The sequence below is a fragment of the Agelaius phoeniceus genome, chromosome 1 (genome assembly GCF_051311805.1).
Source record: "Agelaius phoeniceus isolate bAgePho1 chromosome 1, bAgePho1.hap1, whole genome shotgun sequence".
Lineage (NCBI taxonomy): Eukaryota > Metazoa > Chordata > Aves > Passeriformes > Icteridae > Agelaius > Agelaius phoeniceus.
In genome coordinates this window covers 36,116,887-36,137,227 of record NC_135265.1, presented here as the reverse complement: position 1 = coordinate 36,137,227, position 20,341 = coordinate 36,116,887, and the positions used below count along the sequence as shown (strand labels likewise).

General features: G+C 36.2%; 1 protein-coding gene across 6 annotated transcripts in view; it reads left to right on the top strand.

The window, feature by feature from the left end:
- Positions 1-20,341, top strand: part of ANKRD28 (ankyrin repeat domain 28) — a 119,993-nt gene that overhangs the window by 50,660 nt on the left and 48,992 nt on the right. For all 6 annotated transcript variants that reach the window (XR_013181702.1, XR_013181704.1, XM_077176385.1 and 3 more), the window contains one exon: positions 17,497-17,575. Coding sequence is in view for 4 of the 6 variants with exons in the window: in XM_077176385.1 (XP_077032500.1) it covers positions 17,497-17,575 (79 nt within the window). In the remaining 2 variants the exon portion in view is untranslated. The remainder of the gene's footprint in view (positions 1-17,496; positions 17,576-20,341) is intronic.

Here is a 20,341-nt window from a genome sequence, read left to right as displayed (position 1 = left end):
AGATTAGTGTGGCTGGTTTGAATTCTACTTTTCAGCAATTCGTTTTAGCTAACTGAATGATTCCAGCATTGCATTTATAAATTAGTATTGGTTCAGAACTTTTTTTTTAAGCTTTGGAGATCTGTTACTGTTGTAAACTCGGCCATTTCTGTTTGAAATCAAAACTCATATGATGCACGGTTAGTTTAAAAGATCATGAAAATGGAATATTTCATCTCAGCTATTAGTTAAGAATGTAATTCTCTCAAGGGAATACCAGCTCAGTGTCAAAAATTATTTAAAGGTTGTAAATCTGACTACTGAAGCGATTGTTCAAAATCAGAACAATTTTTCCTCCTCCTAGACCTATTAGGGTAGTAATTCTTGCCATGAAAATTGATACTTCAGGTAACCCAAGATGCATTTTTTATAACCCCATTGCACTTGATCATAGCTAAGGGGACAAACATCTGATCCTCTCTGGAACTGGTGTCAGTGTGTCCCTTGCTCTTCTCATACTAAAGCCAAACAAGCTTTTTTTTTTTAGAGAATTCCCAAAATCACAGAGATCTCTCACAATGAGCTCAAAAGTGCTCACTGTTGCTATATAAAATAGTAATGTTGACATATGTGATAAGTTACTTAAAAATTAAGTACCTGGATCTTACTTTGTATTGTGCTTTGTGAGATTAAAATAGATTTTAAACTATGAAATGTTCTAAAACTGCTTTATGTGTGAGTTGGTGGTTTTTTCCCAATATAAAATGAAATAATGGGAAGTGAAATTCCTCATACTGTACCATTACAGCCATTGTCACCCTGTAGCAATCGGGGTTCTCTGTATGGTTTCTATTCTGAATTATTGATCCAGCATGACTCCTAATTTAATGTCTTTTTTGTATAGTAAGTAACCACAAAGTAAAAATTCACCTGTGCTGCTATTTTGGGAAGATGGGAAAAACAAAACAAAACCATGGAACCAAATGATCTATATTAGATAGCAATGAAAGGTTACCCATAAATCCCAAGTTTAGTTGGTGGGACTGACAAGGGCTATGATCCTGTAGCACCAAAGTGCTGGGTACAAACAGGATGGCTAAAATTCTGTCTGACTGGTGGTAGGATGCCTCCATGGATAGCTGTTACAGTCAAGATGTGGGCTTCATTCCCAGTCCTGCCAAATGTGGGTTTGCATAACTTCTTCTTTGTGTTTTTTGTAAAGTAGGAGAATGCTGCTGGATGTTGGACAAGACACAGCATTAGGTTATCCTACTCTGCAGGTCACTGTATATAGTGAAAGAAGAAGAAAGTTGGCTTTTCAGTCTAGTGACAAGTCTAGGATTTGTTATACAGCATCAGGTCTGGGTACTGGGAGAATTAGATTATTGGGGGTCTCAAATATATCATTTGAGTAATTTAATAATGAATAATGAAAGTTTCAGTACACTTTAAATAGCAAGAAAGATTCTTTGAGATTATGGTTATAGTCAGCAAAGCCCTAAAAGAGGTTAAATAGAAAAAATAGGAAATGGATGTATGGTCACCTGGCTTCATCTTTATACTTGTTGTTTGGACTACTGGAGTAACAGGAGTTTTTCTGTACACTTGAGAGTGCAGTGTAGAACAGAAAAGCCTGAATTACATGGCTGTAGTATGGAACATTCTACAAGATCTAATAAAGTTTGATGTTCTGATCATGCAAATGAATCCTGTGCCTATTTCATACAGTAAAAGAATTCTAATATATGTTGTTCTGTGCAAAATTGTAGTTGCTCTCTAATTCAGCAATTACATTGAAGTATTTCTCAGTGTAAAGAACCCTACATGAGTAAATATTATGGACTTGCTTGAAAACAAAGGAATGAGAAGTCATAATTGGTAATGAGGTAAAATTAATCATTAGGTATTTTCTTATCTTTGTGTTCCCAATCTTTCTGTAGCCAATTATTTTACCAATTACTAATGTGGATTTTCTCATTTGTTTGTTTTTTATAAAAAGTATACATGCAGACTACAAATGTAAATTCACTTGAGTTTGACTTATCTGTGCTTCTAGAAACTTTGCTGCATTAAATGATATGCATAAAGTGGTTGAGCTATGCCTTTTGTTATCAGTGCCTTTGAACTTAAAGTCCCTGTTAGTTTAAGAATTTGCTGGTTGGGACAACAGGAAGAAGTTCTCAAAGCAGGTTAATATGTGATGCTGTTTAAACAGTGGTGGTTGATGTACAGCACCATGTTTCTGTGCTTTTGGTGAGAGCAAGAATCAGAGATGCTATTTTTAACAGGGAGTGGAAATTGTTTTGAGAACAGGGGAGAAGACCTTGACAGTTTTGCAGAGATTTGTATGGGCCAGATAAAAGCAATGGGAAGAGAGGCATGTCCTAGCAGTCCTCCTTTCCACTTCAGGAATGCTGACACTATTGATCAGGAAAAGGAGTTCATAGTGGTTTGTGATTTGGGGCACTCAGAGTATGTTTGCAGGGAAATAATTTTCCAGACCAGTTCAGCTGCAGCACCTCTTGGTTCTGGAAAAAGCTTCTGGCAGTCACAGCAAACCTACCCTCTGGTTTTTGGACCTAAACTGGAGAGAGTAAATAGTGGTTAAAAATGAGTGTATTGTAGCAATAGCTAAGCAGGAACTGTGAAGAGTTTTTTAACTCTTCAAGTTGTGTTTCTGAAGAGGTGAGATGATGGGTTTGCTAGCCAGTCTATTTGTTCCAGACATGCCTCACACCCAGTGTTGGTAACTATTTTGTCAGGTTCCTGCAGGCAAATCAGATGATTTACAGGAAGGACTTTTTCACTGGCAACTGGAGTTGGCAACAAAAACTTGCACTAAAGTATTTGTTACTGTGGACAGCATCTTACTGTATTCCTTGGCAGGACAGACATAATGTCTGGTTTGCTCATTTGAATGCTAGGGAGGAATTAAAAAGATGCCCAGAAAATTGTAAAATATTCTGAAGAGCACAATTTATTTACTTTTAGTTCCTATTTTAATAGGTCAGTTTTTACACTTTTGGTTTCTTAGTTGTTGACATTGCTTAGGGGTTTCAATCAGTTATGCATTTTTGTTCTCTAAAAGTGTCAGTCACTGTTTTTTTTACTGGATCTTTTGCTAATTTCCAAAGGCAGGCAAGCTTTTAATAGAGACACTGTAGTTATTGTAACTTGGACACTGTAATTATTGTGACTTGAACCATCTAGACTGACTTTGTGAAAGTGTAACTGCTGTAGTATTTTGGAGGGATGCAGTTTAGACCTATTAAAATAAAACTTGAATTTAATGCCTTCTCTCCAAAATGTTATAATATCTTGAGTCTCTAATCATAGCAAAGAAGTATTTAGTGAAAATAGTAACTTTTGAGGTAGTAATAAAATGCATTAAAAAATTTGCATGTTTTCTGCTATATTGAGAACAATTTTTTTCCTCAGAGATCATTAGAATAAGAACAAATTTAGTTTCCTATTTTTGTAATGTGTTTTTTAATAGCTGCTGTGTATCCTAATATTTATATCTTCACATTATAGTCATCAAATCTAGAGGAAAAATTGTTTTAAAATTGATTGCTAATTTCCCATATCACTTACCTATTTAAAAATCTGTTCAACCTTGAAGCCCTTTCTTTCTCCACTAGAAAGGTTTCTGCTTGGTTGAACATTCTTTGTAACATGCTTTTGGCTTCAATTTAGAGTGTAGCAGATTTGGGGGATAAAATTAAAGGTATTTGTGAGTTTGAAAGACTTCTTAATATGATGAGAAGATAGGAGATGTTGTAACTTAGAGCAGCAGTAATTCCTCCTCAGTTTTCCTGCAAATAAGAACTGTATATTGAAGGAACATATACATGTGTATGCCTGAATGTAAATGCATTCAAGTTATAGATAAAATATGAGCTTATTTTTTTTTTAAATGGTCACTTGCCTAATGTTAACAACAGAAGGCATATAATGAAATGACAGTGAGAACAGGCCTCTGAAATAGCTGCAGGAGGCTGGAGAGGAAATAAAACATTCCTGTATAAACAAACACTAATAAAGAGAATTCCTGCAGTAAAATGCACTGCTGAGAAACTCAGGGCAGCAGCTGCTGCCTGGCAGCCTCTGCCTGGAACCCAGTTTCAGGTGCTGCAGCAGGGACCAAGAAATCTCATATTGGGCAAGTGAGGGGCTGTGAGACTTCACAAAGCACAGGTGAACTCAGGGGGCATGTAAAACACAAAACAAGCTGTGTGTGCCTTCAGACCCTTCTACTGCTAACTTCTAATAGAAGAATTTTTATTACCCATTTAAATAACAATAATGATTCCTATCTCTTACTAAGAACTGATCTCTAGTAAGAACTGAGAGCTTTTGTAATTAGATAAGAGACATTATAATGGTTAATGGCTTTAATTTGGTATGTTTTCATTTTGGGCAAAGTATATGTAAATATATTTTTTGAATGTATGGGTGAGAAAACTATAGTGTATAACCCCAGAGACTGATGCTAGTTCTTATCTTCTCTATTTGTTTGCCCACATGCTTCTAACAAAGTACAGCTTCCTAATGGGAGCAAGATGTTTCTTTCTGCTTAAACCTGTGTTTGGATTTTTGTGCAATGTGCAATGTACATTACTCTCAGAGCACTGTATTGCTTTCTGCTTCTAGATATTCTCTGTACTAAACTTTCTAAGTGTTTTTACCACAATCAGGACCCCCCATTTCCTGTGTGACCAGCCAGATGAAATGATGAGTCATATGAGACTCTTACTTTATAATGTGTTCAGTTAATTGAAATTTCTTCACATCTGAATGAAGATTCTGTGAAGAATTCTGGTTTTGAGGGGAGCATTTGTGATCTTGAACAAACAGGAGCAGCCTGCTCAGAACTTTCATCTGTGCATCAGCTTATAATGTGGAGCTGAAGTATCTTGCATGTAAGAAAGTCCAGGAATTTGGTTTTAGAAGAACAATTTGTGAATAGCACAGGCCAAAGTGTGTGGTGTTGTATTAACCAGAGACATAGCTTGTGAAACACCTTGTCACTAAGCCTGATCAATTTTTAGTGAGGTGTTTGTAAAGGAGGAAATGGGGTGCAGCACTACCATGCAGGAATGTCCAGGAGTTATTTTGGTAAAGAATTAAGTACCTTGTTAAATACGTGAATATTCATGTCTTATGCCTGAAGAGATAAGAAGAAACTTCACTGCAGGAAATGTAGGGAAGCTCTTTCTATATAAAAGCTGTTTCTACTTCTAAAGGATTCAGTATTAGGTTGTTTGATCCATTGATCTGAGCCTGACTGAGTCCAGAAATGGAGAACTTTGGAGACTAATTCTTCCAGATGTAGTGGAAACTTGCTGCCAGTTGTATATTGTAAACAGTATCCATCAGCTACTCAAAAATTATTAAAATTCTTCACACAGAAGCTATTTACTGTAACTTAGCTTTAAAGTTGAGCATTTCCTGTTCATTAGTGTAGGATGTTTTTCAAGCATGTCATCTGTAATGATTAATCAGATATCTTAGTTCCTCTGTAGTGTTTTAGAGTGAATCATGTTTTTCAGCCTCAATATAAAGTCTGTCCAAATGGTGTTGAGTTCCTCTTCTGGCATAGAAATAGATTCAAGATATTTTAAATACAAATCTGTATAATTAGGCATTTTCCTTCAGAATTGAAAAGTTTAATGAGAGAAATTTGCTAGTCCAGAGAAGAGTAAGTTTTATGCTTTGTGTTGATAGCACTGTCTTTAGCCTCTGCAAATTAGATTTTCAGCTGGATCAAGTTATTACTCATATTAGAGTGGTACAAACAAACCTTGAGCAGAGTTACAGGATAATCTGAGCAACATCAGTGAATTGGTACTCAGTACAGCTGGTGCTGTGCCCATATGTCATATGGGCAGTGGCTCTTGAAAAGTTACATTGCAAAGGGTAGAACTGAGAAGTACACTGTGCTTACATGGCATGCTGCTGCCTTAACAGGAAATGAGAATTATTCTTTAAAGACTTCAGTATGAGTTAATATTAGTGTGCTACTCAGGCAAACATCTCCTCCTTCTCATCAGGCCTAGTAAGCTTGCCCAGTACTATGCTAATGTGGATTTACTGCTTGCTAAACTGGGCAAACAAGCCTGGATGTCTGCATGGCAGTGCTTTACAGTATTGGCCAAACACTGAATTTCTGCTGCAGTAATTGGGAATTTGACAGACAGCTTTTGTTTCAGTCACTGTGATTTCTTTAACATTGAAAAATTCTCATTGGTGTAGAGAGCCTTGAATAACTACTTCAAATTTAAAAGTTTGAAGAGTTTTTAAAGTTTCAAGGGTTTTGTGTTTGAGTCTCCTGTATGATTCTTAGTGATGATGATTTGGTAGATCATGTCTAATTTGCCTTTTTACTTTTAGTGATTATTGCTTAAGATTGTAACCTTCAAAGCAGAGTTGAAGTTATGCATTTCTTGCTGCTTTTACAAAACAAGCTGGAGGCAAGGTCTTGAATAGTTAGAGCTTACTGGAGTTATTTCTGGCAGTTGCTGTGCCTGACATGCAAAGAATTGGTATTTTAGAACAGAACATCCCCACTGAAAGAGCAGAGAGAAGAAAAAAGTCCAATAGTCTTAATGTGCATTAGCTTCCAACATAGACACAGCCCTTAAAGAGGGCATTGCTGGGAAAAGCAAGATAGGATTTGAATTTACTGATTATTTGTAGTCATTTTCTGGATGAAAACCCTTTATGCATATGTAGCATCCCTTTGAGCAAGACAATTTTCTCCACTATGCAAGTTGTTGAAGCTATCTTACTGTGGGATATCCAATCAGTAAACATAATTTCCTTTGTCCAGTTTTGCCCTTGTACACAAGCTCTACATGAGGTAGATGCATCTTTTAAGGTCCTTAAATTTTCTTTAATAAAGGATGGATACACATCAAAAACAGTGAAAAGAAAGTGTTTCTCATTTGTTTGCTACATGATGTAGGGAGAGCTGTCCCATAAATACCCAAGGAGGAGGACTCTTGTCTATTGTCAGTAGGACCTGAAAAAGCTCATACTGGTGTCAGGTATCAGGACAAAGGAACTGAAGGTCCTTTACAATGACTTCTTGCTGAAGAGCATGCTCCAAAATTTCAGATACAATGTCTTGATTATGAAGTTGGAGGGGGTATTTTCTCAGGCCTATGATATCAGCCTGTACCTCTCTGTTTCCAAAACCAGTGGAATTCTGTTCTCTTTCCAATCTTTTGAAGTCCTACATTATGATTATTATCATCCTTCCTGATCATTAATTTAATTTCTGTTTGAATTTGTGTTAAATACTAGTTATATACGTATGTATATATGTAATTATGGTAACTTATAAATAAATTACATGATGCTGACTTGCTGTCTCAAAGGAGTGCTCATATCTTGCCTTAGTTGTTGCAAGCTTTTCCTATAATGACAGTTATCTTCTAAGCTTTTCCTGTGTCCACTTAGCCTAAGAAACAGTGCACATAAGATACTTTGATCCTAAGATAACCAGCAGGTTTAGATGAGTTCTTATCCTCACTGTCAGAGGCTTTGTGTTGGGTTTATTCTGTGATCAGTGTAGGCACTTCTCATTTTCCATTGTTGGGTGGAACTTTTTTTGCTCTCATTTTACTTGTGTTTTTCAGAATAGATGTGTTCTGCAGGATTTTTCTTGCCTAACAATTAGCCTTTGAATTAGCATAGATTGTGTTGTATGCTGTTTGGAGTTCAGAATGGTGCAAAGGTCTCTTAAAAGGAGGGCTTTGCATATTCCAACTACATGACCTTACTTCATGAAGCTTAACACACACTAGGAAAATGTTTTGGCTTGCTCCAAGAAGAGGTGCTAACGTTAAACATACAGCCTGAAAAGCACATATTTTCCTGTCAGCAAGACAATGCAGTTAGTGGGACAAATATCTGTTTTCCATCGGTGCTTGTCGTTTGAGCACTTGCCTTTGCAGTGAAAAGGGCAGAAACCCCAGCTTTTCTGAACAAAAGTGTCAGTGGCCCGAACGTAATGTGCTGGATTTAAACTGTGGTGGAGATGTGCATACCTTACCTAGTGTGGTGTGTGATCTTTCACTGGAGCATAAACAGAGCCTGTATTGTACTGATTTCACTCTTGGCATATTTTCTTATTTGTGTCCTCAAACATTACAGATGATGACACTGTAAGACGAGGCAGTGCCCCTGTTCCAGCCCACTCTGTGAGCACAGGCTGGGTTACATAATGTGCTCCACAGCACTGTACTCTCATTATGGAAAATCCATTGTTTTCTCATATTGCTGCTGGTTTTTTTTCCCCCCAAAATAGTTTCAGAACTATTTATCATTTTTCTTACCAGCAACTCCATTCTGTTTAAAAGCTGGGGTTTTCTTCTGCCATACCTACCAGGTAAATGTTTGCAAATCATATAACTGGCATTTGTGAAGCATAAAGGCAAGGGCAGGTATTTTCAATGATATGTTATTGGTGTGGGGGATTTTGTGGTGGTTGGTTTGTTTTTTTTTGGGTTGTTGGTTTTTTTTGGTGGTTGGGGTTTCGTGTGGGTTTTTTTTTAGTATAAGAGAGTTCTGAATTCTGTATGGGTTAATGGATGAGTATTTTTTTTAATTTTAGTGAATTTTTTTTGCTCTCTCCCCCGCAGGGATCTAGCATGCTAACAAATTGTCTTGGCCCTAAAAGATGCTTTTATTTATATTCCTAAATTAAAGGAAGGGAAGTGCATCCAAAATGCCTCAGCTGCACAGTGAGGTCAAGTTGCTCTTACCAAAGGGTACAGAATAGCTCTTTATTCATTCTATGTATTGGGCAAGAATTCAGTAACCTTTATTAGTGATAAATAGGACCAGTCCTTGATGTTGGAACTTTTCTGTGAAAGGGAGCAGCAGCTTGCAAAACCTGCTTAGTTATTCAGGTCCTTTCCAATATCCAAATGAATGCCTGAGTTTGCTCACAAGAAATCCTGGCCTTTCTAATTCAGCCAGAAACATTTATGTGTTGTGTAAAAATATTGTTATATCTACAAAGCATGTAAAAATGTAGAAGCATGTAACAACCTGGGTTTAGCTTTTCTTACAAGCTGTACTTGTTCCCTACACAAGTTCTAAAACCTGACCAGCAGAATTATGATAGCAATATTACAAAATCTGCATGGAACATCAAGGTTAAAGAGTATGAGAAGATGAGTATTTCCAAAAAACACTCTGACTCAGTACTTTCAAGAAAGAATAATTGAAGATAAATGGTTTTCAGCTGAATTACTTGGAAGTGGAAAAATACAGAGATGTTTAGTTGTTTCAAAATCTGCTTCTTGACATACTTGAAATACTTGACAGTAAGTCAAAAAGTCTTCTTGCTGTGGACCTCTTTAGTTGAGACAAATAAAGATGCAATGTGTACCAGAACGCCTCAAGCACTCCTGTTCTCATGTGTGAACAAGGAGTGCTCAAGTACTGAATCTCACTTTTCAAAAATCTTCACCACATCAAAATAACTTGTTTGGGTTTTTAACTGTATATATTTAAATGAGATTTTTTTACTCTCATGTTCTGAATGAGACATTAGCTGGCTGTAAGATCCAGCAATCATAATCTTAGATGAAGTTTGAAGCTTAATTGCTGTTCCGTGCTCTAAGTGTGACTCACTTTCTTTTGGGGCCACTCCTATAAGAGGAACAGGGCTTCAAACAATTACACTTGAATGGTGTTTTGTACCTGATTTTTGTCATGTCAGACAGCATTTGAAGTTAAGTCATTTAATGAAAGATGCCTGGAATGGTGGTATTTAACAACATGAATTGTTCTGAACTTTGGGTTCCTTTTTTACTAATCTTTTTTGGTAGTGTAGTATCAACTTACATTTAAAATCTCACTTCACTGAGTTTCTATAGACATTAAAGTTTGAGATTCAATAAAAGTTAAGCCAGCAAATTTTCTCCTGTCCTCTTCCTGTCAAGTTGTTCTGCTCTGTGCCAAAGTCAAAGACTAGATTGTCTTTTAGAGAAGAGTAGTTTTGGCATCTGATGTTTGCTCACGTGACTCTCGATATTTTTTGTACAATTTTTATAAAAGGTATTTTCCAGTGTGATTTAAAAATACTAAAGAGATACAAATGGGCTATCTTACAGATATGAAATTATGTTTTTTCTGTACAAACATAATTTTAAGGTTAAGATTGCTTTTAGTGTTCAAGCATTTTAGAAATGAACCAAACCTTCAATGTGCTTTTTGTTTATATGTTTTTATATTGTGCATGAATTGTTTGCAGTGGTTCAGTAAGGTAGAGATTTTTATCAGTTTTAGGTTTATTATTTGGCTAGAATCATTAGCTGAATGGGAAGTAAATTATCTTCCAGGGATTTTAGTGCTGTTCTGTGAACTTGAGCCTAAATTCAGTCACAAAAAATTTTTAAATGCCAAGAGACATCATGCTAAACAAGGAGCTGCCAAGTAGGTCTGTACAGCAAAGCCATGCAATGTGAATTCTTTCCTGCCTCCTTCTTGGTGGGGATTCTCGTTTGTGTGCATGCAATGTGGAATGGTGTGCAAAGAGATAATGTCATTCTGCTCTTCTCTAGCTAAAGGTAAAACTCAAATGTTTGACTTTTTCCTGTAAAACTTTAAATATTCCCCAGGTTTCATGTTAGGCAAGAAATTTGATTGCCTGGGATGTTTCAGTAGTCAAAAAAGGAAAAGACAGTTGTTTGGTTATGAAATGCATTAAAGTTGGTCTGTTGGTCATTGTTTTTGTAAAACTCCAGTTTGGCATAAATGATACTTTTTTTCCCCTCTCTTAGGTTTTTACCATGACACATAACTTATTGTCCAGGAGAAGGAGGTTTCTAGACCAAGGTTCACTGTGTTGTTAAATTCATTAATTTTTCATGGTGGAAATGTGAATGTATCTTCATAGTTTTTATAGCCAAATTTCTTAGCCAATTATAAATGTCATAAGTATTGAAATCAGAGTAGATCAGACTTTTTCATTGCTGTAGTTTTTAAAGCCACTCTGCATGGGTTTCCCCCATTTTGCTTGTCCTCTTCACCCAGACTCAAGTTAAACTTTTGTCTTGTTTCTGAAATATGCCCATATGCAAAACCTGACCATTTGCAGTTGCTGAGGGATTTTGATGTTTGGAAAATCAGATTTTGGAGTGGAAAGTTAGTGTCTCCCTTGCAATTATATAGCTAGTAGTAATTTCTTCTATCATGCTACAAGTATGGTGTTTCATGGTTGTCTTGTGGGTCGGTGTAGATTTACTAAAAAATATCTTACAATGGGATTTTATATTTTATTATTGTTCCTTGTGACAATTTAGAAAACTGTGAGTCTGTGCTCTTGAGGAATACAGGTGTTTAGAATGACTTATGTTCAGGTAAACTCTTGGTTTGTCATAAAATGGTGCTGTGATGACATTTTTCCAGGCTACTCTTTTAGTTCTCCTCTGATGTATCTTTTATTTTTTAATGTTACCTGCAGCTGCTATCCAGCTTTTTTAAGGCCTCCACAAACTCACAGTGCCACAAATGGTAGTCATGAGTAAAAGCTTTTGTGGTTTATTCTGTGGTGCACCAGTTTTTATTATTGTTGTTATTATTATCATTTTCATTAGTATCAGCCAGAAACAAGTAAAGAGCATGCACTGTTAAACTGGTACTGAAGACCTTACCTAGCAACAACAATGGGGTTTGGCAGATTATGGCTGATGTGATCCTTGTTGCTAAAACCACTTCTTTTCTCCTATAAGATGAAGTCTCTCTCATCAATGGTCACTCTGTCTTAATGAGCAAAAGGGCAAAAATTCCTCCTATTTTTTTTGTGATTTTTTGGAGTTCTAGATTTGTTCTGCCCTCCTAACAGCTGGGCTGAAGAGGACATGTCCTGAAATGTAATGAGTAGTGATAAGGTCTTACTAGTGAAAGTTTAATACTGGGCTTGCTAAAATGTTTCTTGCAAATGCAGTACAAGTGTTCATATACAAATAGGAGCATGAAAAGTAGTTCAAGAAATTAATGCAGTCAGCATGCCAAATCTAATAATTTCAACTAAAATGTATCTATTGTGTGCCTTCAAAGGATACTTTGTGGTTAGCATACATGTAATATGTATCAGTTTTGTGGTTACTGTCATGCTTTCTTCATTTTTTAAGCGTGCAGGAGACCATTAGTGTTTGTTACATTAGCTCTCTCTCTATATTGGATATGCATCTTAATTTTGAATTATGGGGGAGAAAATGGAGGTCTGCTTCCAAAAATTATGTCAAGCATAATTAGTTGGAAATTGGTTGATTTTTGGCAATGCAAAGTTCTGAGAATTGACTTAAAAATATAAGAAAAAATCCAAAGAAATAGCAGATGAGTTACAGTTAATGTCGGGTAGGGATACAGTATTAATTTCTCATGTATTTACAAGTTTTGAAAGTCTAGTACTTGATCTTTTTCTTCTAGTTTCAATTCAGTAATTTTCTCATGCTAGCTATGTGTTTCTAGGACACAGTTGGGATTGAACAAACTTCTGAAGAATTAGTCCTCATTTCTGGAATCAAGTACCTAAAGTAAACTTCTAAGAAGTTTAAAGTTGGAATGTAAAGGCCAAATATTTATGTGTCTTTTTTTTTTTTTTTAAATACAGGAACAAAAAATTTAGTTAGAGTAGACAGTTATTCCACCTGAGAAAATGATTATTCTAAAAACTGTAGCAAAATTTGTAACTAAAATTTGTTGTTTTAATGATTCCCAAGAGTAGCACTGGGACTTCACACTGTGATACTGGACACTATCAAAGAATTGGAAATACTTTGTAATAATTTCTTAGACATTTTCCATGAAGTCAAGAGTTATACATCACCCTGGTTGAAAAGTCCTGTCTCTCTAAACTAACTGAATAATACACTTAAGAGTTATATTTAAACCCAGTTTCATTTAAAAGGAATGTTTGTTAAAGCTAGTGCACACTATGTTGGAATTGAAACTTGTTCAAGATTTGTGATTGTGTATTTAGGGTTGATTTCTGCCAGGAACAGATGGCACTAGAAGCAGACAGATGACAAGTGATACAGCACAAAACACCTATTAAAAGATATTTTGTAACTGTGATCATAAAATAATGAGAGTATATTAAAGTGTTTTTGCAGAATTTGGTTTTGAAGAGCAGATAGCTAAAGAGGAGTTTTTATGAAGGGGGAGGTTGCATTCAGGCTATTTCAGAAAATGTTTTAATTCAAAGATTCCAGATCAGTAGATGTTGAACTGTTTGAAGGGCAAATTGAAGTTATATTCTAATGTACTCTTGGGAGACTCATAGATTGGTTATGGCAGTCTTGTTGGATAAACATGGGATAAGATATTTGCCTTAAAGGCATCTAGCTCCTTAAAACTCACTGTAGTTGTATGAGGTTACTCTAAATCAATTACTGAGATAGAGCCCAAACCAGGAATAAATTGTTTTATCTCAAAGAACACTTACTCAAAGAATACTTTAAAAAGAAGTAGGTTTGAAACCTGCATCTTTAAATTAGCATAGATTTGTCTTTTGTAGAAGTTTTGATCCATAAAATAAGCAATGAAGCAATTAAAGCTTCTAGTTTAGGTTAAAAGAAACAAAAGTGAAGTTTATGAAGAAGCTCACAGTGTCAATGTCACTTTATTCCAAATTTGGTTTTGGCAGGGTCAAAGGGCCTTCTCCTATGCATTTCTCATATTGCCATTTTATACAAACTTCTGTGTTGATGAAATTATTGGGAAACTCAATAAATGGAATTACTGGGAATGGCAGGATTATATATTTTTCACATAATGCAAAGGCACATATAGATGTGATGCTGGGGCTTTTGTGATGCAGAAGTACCATTCTGAAAACTGATTCCTTAAGATCTGAGCCCTTTTATTGCTTTTTAGTTTAATGACAGTACTGACCAATATCTGGAATTTAACTTGAGAGTTTCTCATTGGGAATATAAACTCCTTTGTTGTTTACACAGGAAACAAGTTTTAAAAAGGTAAAAGTTCTCTTTCAACTATGTAAAACCTGCTTAATACAATCAGTGTGATCTGTGTCCTTACTACCATTACATTAGCTGATTTAGAGTTGCAATAGTCCAGTTTGCCATGCAGATATTTGAACTGGAAAATGGAAGTGCCACAACACTTGCTTTTCTGTGTTGTAAATACTGCTGCAACACTGCAATACTTGGAATTAAATAGTACCATCAGTATTAGATTTTACATTCTGTGTAACAGTGACTATTATGAACAAAATCCCTTCTCTAGTGGAATTTTTCTTTTAGTGTCATTTAAATTTATGAAATTAAAGGAAGAATATTAGGTCCAGTATTTATATTAGTGTGACAACACCAGTGGTGCAACACGTTGGCTTCCAAAATTCCTTGTTAAGGCTGAAAGCTTTCTTAGTGTTATTTAAAGAAGCCCTTTATATGCAGCAATTTGTATTTGCAGATGAAATTTGTTCATCAAATAATTACTTGTTTGAATAAAATGTAGTGTATTTGTTCAGAAATACTTTAGTAGCATTTAAAATACAGAATTTGCTTTAATTTTATTCAGACTTCATTTATTAAAATTCATTCGTTAAATGTAAGTCTTCAGATGGAGCAAAATGAGAATTTTCCTTTAGTGGAAGTAAAAACAACATCATGAGAGGTTGCTGAATGCAGCATTTCTGCTTTTTTTGACAGATTCTGAAAACCAGGTTTTTAAATACTAAACAAAAAACCTTTTGCACAGAGATATTACATTTTTTAAAAAGTGTTTGGAAGCATCAAAAAAATGCCAGCTGTGAAACTAGAGGGGAAGGAAAGGCCAGGGTTTCTGTCAAAGCATCCTCAGCGTGTGGAATATTTGTGGTCGGTAGATACCCTGGGGCTTGGGATTGTTGAAATTCCCATCTCTGGAGCTGACCCAGAATGTGACAAGCCCTGAGTGTCCCAGCAGTGCTGCCCTGGTGCTGCAGAGAGCAGGGACATGTCCATCCTCCTGCCTAGGTATGCTCCCAGTTTGTGCTCCCTGCTGCAGAACTGGGAGCTGGGCTTTGAGTGCTTTCAGTCTGTCAGCTTAAGAGCAGCAAAACTGGAATATTTGTGTGGCTGGAAACTCACAGCTTGGAGTGGTGGAGTGGAAATGTTGCTTGTGTTTAAGCTGCTTTTATGTTTGTAACTTGACAATTTCAGGATGGGTATTCACCAATAGAGGTTGGTTTTTTTGGGAAGTATGTCTGAAATTCATCAGAAGTTTGGACCATGGATGTTTCAGGAAAATGTATTTGTGGTTTGGTGATGAGTGTAGTTCTAGATAAACCCCTCCATTCTGTCCACTGTTTTATTGGAAGATTTCTGATTCATTCTGTCACATTGGTTACTGGTATGACTTCTGTCACTGAGATGTTAAAAAAACACAAAAGAAAACAAAGTCGCCAACAACACAAGTGTGATGAACATTTTTATAACAATGAGTTTTGCCCACTGAGTGGGGAATGCGGTTTTTCTCATGTTCCTATGTAAATGCTGTCTCTACAGAAGGATGTGCTCATGGCCCATCTTACTTTCTCTAACTCTGTGATGAAATTGCAGGCAGTATACTATCATACTCATTCTTATGAGTTCCCTAATCTCTAGTTTATAGGCTTTTTAGCATTCTCAAAAAGACTTCAATGCCAGCTACCTATAGGAGTTCTGTTTTCCATACTGGAGGAATAAAACCAGATTTTCATTACTGTTTGGTCTTTACTGTCTTTCAGCTGGGGAAGCAAGTGTAATATTTGTATCGCTTTTCTTTTTCCTTTGTGCTTCTGGTATTTTTCCTTTCCTTTTTTCTTGTTTGTTTTTGGTTTTGTGGGGAGTTTTTCTTTTGGTTTTATTTGTTTGTTTGTTTGCATTTTTGGGTTTGTTTGTCTTTTTTTGTTTGATTGGGGTTTTTTGGGGGGTGGTGTTTGGTTTTTCTCCTTTTTTTAAAGCTTTTTTTTTCTAGATAGCAAATCCTTAGTGCCAGGGGCCTATCTTTTTTTATCCTCGATGTGTAAGCTGCATTTGAGACACCCTGGCAAGAAATTGGTGAGGTACTATGTGGTGTTAGTGATAAGTGTAGCATTGATTCCTTAGGGTGCATCAGTGTCAGGTTTGCACTGCTCAATTTGGAATTTCTTGCATGTAATTCAGATATTTTGTTAGGAAACATTGCTAATATGGTGAACTGTGTAGCTTTAACTTTTTCTGAGCAGGGACTAGGCAGGGAGTGGGTTGTTTGGGGCAAGGAGTTGTGTGTGTGGTGATGTTTTTGTAGAGGGGGTGGTTTGAATGCTCTGAATTCTGAAGTTGCCTTTTATGTTTCAGAAGAACTTCTTGGGTCTCAGCTCCAGTTTTGCCCTAACATCTTTCCTGCCATGAACTCTAATTTTATTCGTACCTGATGCTAGCTGTCAAGTCAGGGTTCACTAGACAAAGTTATTCTAGCAAGGGAGAAGATTGCTTTTCACAATGAAATGTCAATAGAAAATGTGTGTTAATTTTATCATAGTCGTGACACAACAGCAGAATTAATAGAAATGTCTTGCCACTTAAAATTTCTTGCTGCATATTATCTTGATCCCTCACCCCCAGTGTGTTTGAAACTCTACTAAAAGGATCTAAGCAGAGCTTAGGCCAGAACCAGGATGCTGACTGATTATCTGTCTCTTTTCTGATTTCTCACCAGCTTTCCCTCAGAGAGCAAACTGGTTGGTTCTTGTTCATTTTTATCACTCACTGTGATGTGATCTTATTTTTCTGATTAAGCTATAAACTGGTGCAGAGAAATTAGCACTGATCCTGAAAGAGTTAGGAGATATTTTGTGTTTATCTTTCAAAAGAGCAACTTCATTGTTATACATTGTGCATGAATAAATAAGATCTCTTACTGGTACCTTCAGAAGGACCTTAGATCAGCTTGAACTAATTAAAAGTACTGGGTGTTCCTTGCAGAGTGGGTTTTTTGCAAAAGAAATTTCACCTCTGTCTTCTCTTTACTTATTAACAGCAATTGAAACAGTTGAAATTGGATTCCACTATTTTTGCCCTTAAAGTCTGTAGGTTCTTTTCTATTTTCTATTAAAATAATAGCTTCTGAAATTGCTTTAAACTTCACAAAGAAAAAGTTTCTCACTAATCGTTGCATATGACAATAACACAGTGGTTTTAACTGTGTGGGACAGACTCGAGTTCTTGTCTCTGGAGATGAGAGACTGGTGATTTAGAACTGGTGGGTTAATCTGAAGATGTGATGAGCATCCTGTGTGTGTCAGGAAAATGGTGGTTGGCTATGTGGGTGTTAAGAGCTCCTTAGGGAGAAGCATGTTTGTCTTAGTAAGTTTGACTGATTTTAGACTAATTATAGTTTTTTTTATATATATAATGTGCAATATTTGAAAGATGAACTTTTATACAGTGTTTTTTCATAACATACAAAATGCTAAACCAAACTTTTTTTTATTTTAAATAAAACCTTTTTTCCCCCCTCTTACCACAGGATAATGAGAAAAGGACCCCTTTACATGCTGCTGCCTATCTGGGAGATGCAGAAATTATTGAACTACTTATTTTATCTGGTATGTTCTGTTCCTGTTAATGGAAAACAAATGCACATCCAAGGAAGTATTTATATACATCTTAGTCTGTGTAGTTTTTATTGAATATTCAATGTACTAGAAATTAAAGATGCTTGTACTGAAATTTTAGTTTCCAGATTTATTAGTGTTAAAATACTGTGTGTTTCTGTAATTCTGCTCTAAATTATTTCTTTGTAGAAAGCTTTCTCAGTTATAGCTATTTTTATTTGTAGCTTGATCAGCTTTCAATAGTTCAACACTAATTTAAGGAAGTAATAGTGTATACAGTACAGGTAGGTGTTAGCAGCTTTTCTTTCATTCTGAAATGCCCTTCAGAAAGGCAATTACATTTGAACATAAAGATGCCATTCAGAGTTGGTTGTATTATTTTAAGTATCTTTGCCTGTTGGTTGGAATGAACAGAATATAATTAGAACCAGATGAAAATGTTAAAATATCTTTTTTTTTCCCTATTTATTTGTACTAATAAAAATTCCAAGTTCTGCAAAATGGTATACTTTGGGCTGTGGGTTTGGTTTTGTTGTTTTTTAAGGGTAGAGAACCACGAAACTAAACCAAAAACGTGAAGAACATCATGACAGAAGGACTGAATTGACTGTCTTTGATCTTGGAGAGACCTACCCATTAAGTAGCTTGAGGCTGAATTCATAATACAGAGCTTCAAGCTTACATAGAAAGATGAAAACTTGTAGCAGTCCCACAGAACTACTTTAATCTTCAGTCTGCTTAATTGCAGGCCTTACCTGTGCAAAGCTGGCTATTTCTACTGCCACCACCCCCCATCAAGCCCTTCTTACAAATTCTGCTTGAAGGAAATACCACTTTTAGGATTATAGGAGTCACTTCCAGACCTTCAACCTGAATTTGCTGGGCATAATTTAATTTGTTATAATTTTAGTATGATGTAATATTTTTGTTATATATATTACTTGTACTCTCTCTATATAAGTATATTTACATTTCATAAATATACATGATGTGATATTAATTAATACATCTACTGTATGGACATACTCTGTAGTGACATTTTGTCCAGAAAAGTTCACTTTTGGAAAGGTGCAATGTTTGAAAATCTAAAAAGGTGCCATTTGTCCCTATCAAGAAGAAAGGCAAGTTCTGGTGGCTCTTTGAAAGATATACTGACCTGTCTTCATCAACTAACAATGTTAGAAACCTTGCAAAGTTGTAGTCAGCTACTTCTGAGAGGGAATCTTCTGTCTGGTTTAGCTGAACTCAGTCCATTTACCAGATCAGTGATAGAACAAAATACCCCTTTCTTGGGCAAAGGGCTTATGGAAGGAGGGGAATTCTAGTTCAGGTGGGAATGGAACAAGATCCTGGCTGGGGGGAAGCAATAGGAGAAGAAATATTAGTCCTGCTATTTGGGCATGTAGCCTGGGGTTAAGCATAAGGAAAAATGGAGAACAAAGAAGGAAGGTGAGAATTAGAACTGTACAAGTAGTGCAAAGCTGAGCAGCTGCATGAAGGAGAGGTTGTAGGTGCTGCAGTGTCTGCAGATTGTTCAGGGAGGATGAGGCATTGATATGTCCCAGATAACATTTATTTAATGAAAATCAAGATTGGCTTACAACAAAACATTGCATTAGATAGTTGAAAATCAAAAGCTCTGAAAGCTGTGGTGATGTCAATCCAACCTAGGTATGCTCATGTGCTGTGCTGTGGAGTGCAGTTCCACATTGTGCCTTGCTGGAAGGGCACAGCCTCCTGAAAGTCCCAGGGAGAGGCTGCACTGGGAGTGAACCAGGGTGGTGCAGTGAGGGGTGCACAGGTAGGTGTGAGCTGTTGTGAGTGAGGAGAGGCATCAATTGCAGGGTGGAAGTGATGTCTGAGTGCTCAGGCTCTTCAGTTTGCAAGGCTTAAATATTTAAAAAGTATTCACCAATTTAGTCTTCCTCATTTCTGAATGCTGGATTTGAAATCTTTGTGGTTGGTGAAGTATGAGCACTCAGCTGTATCAGAAGTGCTGAGGCAGCTGCTTCTCAGAGAAATCAGGTCTAAATGTATCAAAATGCACAAGCTATGATTTGTCTTTTAGCTCTCTTAATTGAAAAGTGGGGAACAGAGGTTAAGTGTATTTATCCTCTCCATTTCATAAAGATAAGGAAAGTTCATCTGTTGTGTTTCAGCTGGAAATCAAATCTCTCCTTGGAGGCAGATGTATAATGTTACATTTTGTCGTAATAGATGAGCATTAGGAGCAAATAAAGAACATCTGTTACTGCAGGAAGGCTTGAAAACTGTTTGTTGTGTTGGAAGACCTCTTTTTTAAAATTGAGGAGAGTGGTTTGTTGAATAAATAGCATTTCTGTGCAACCATCTCCTCTGTGCAGTAAATTTGCATGGAAAAATTGGGTTATGTGACTTTACCTGACCTATTGTAACATACCTGTGCAAGGGAGTGAATTAAGTGTGGACTACTTTCATCCTAATGTTTTTCACCTTGTGAAAGCTTGTCTTTGCAACTTTTAATGTCCTCTAACATAGCTTTGCTGGAATGTTACTAGGAACCACTTTACAGTTTTCCTGCTGTGCAAACTATTCTACAAAGATTGTTTGCTTTGATGTTTTTATTCTTTCTTCAAACTAGACCTCAAAATTACTGAAGTCAGTATTAATCTTCCCACTATTTGGTGGCTTATACTTGATTCTTTCTTATTATTCTCTATTCTTAAAGTGTTACTATAGACTACTTACACATAGGTTTTTTAATTTGATTGGAATGTC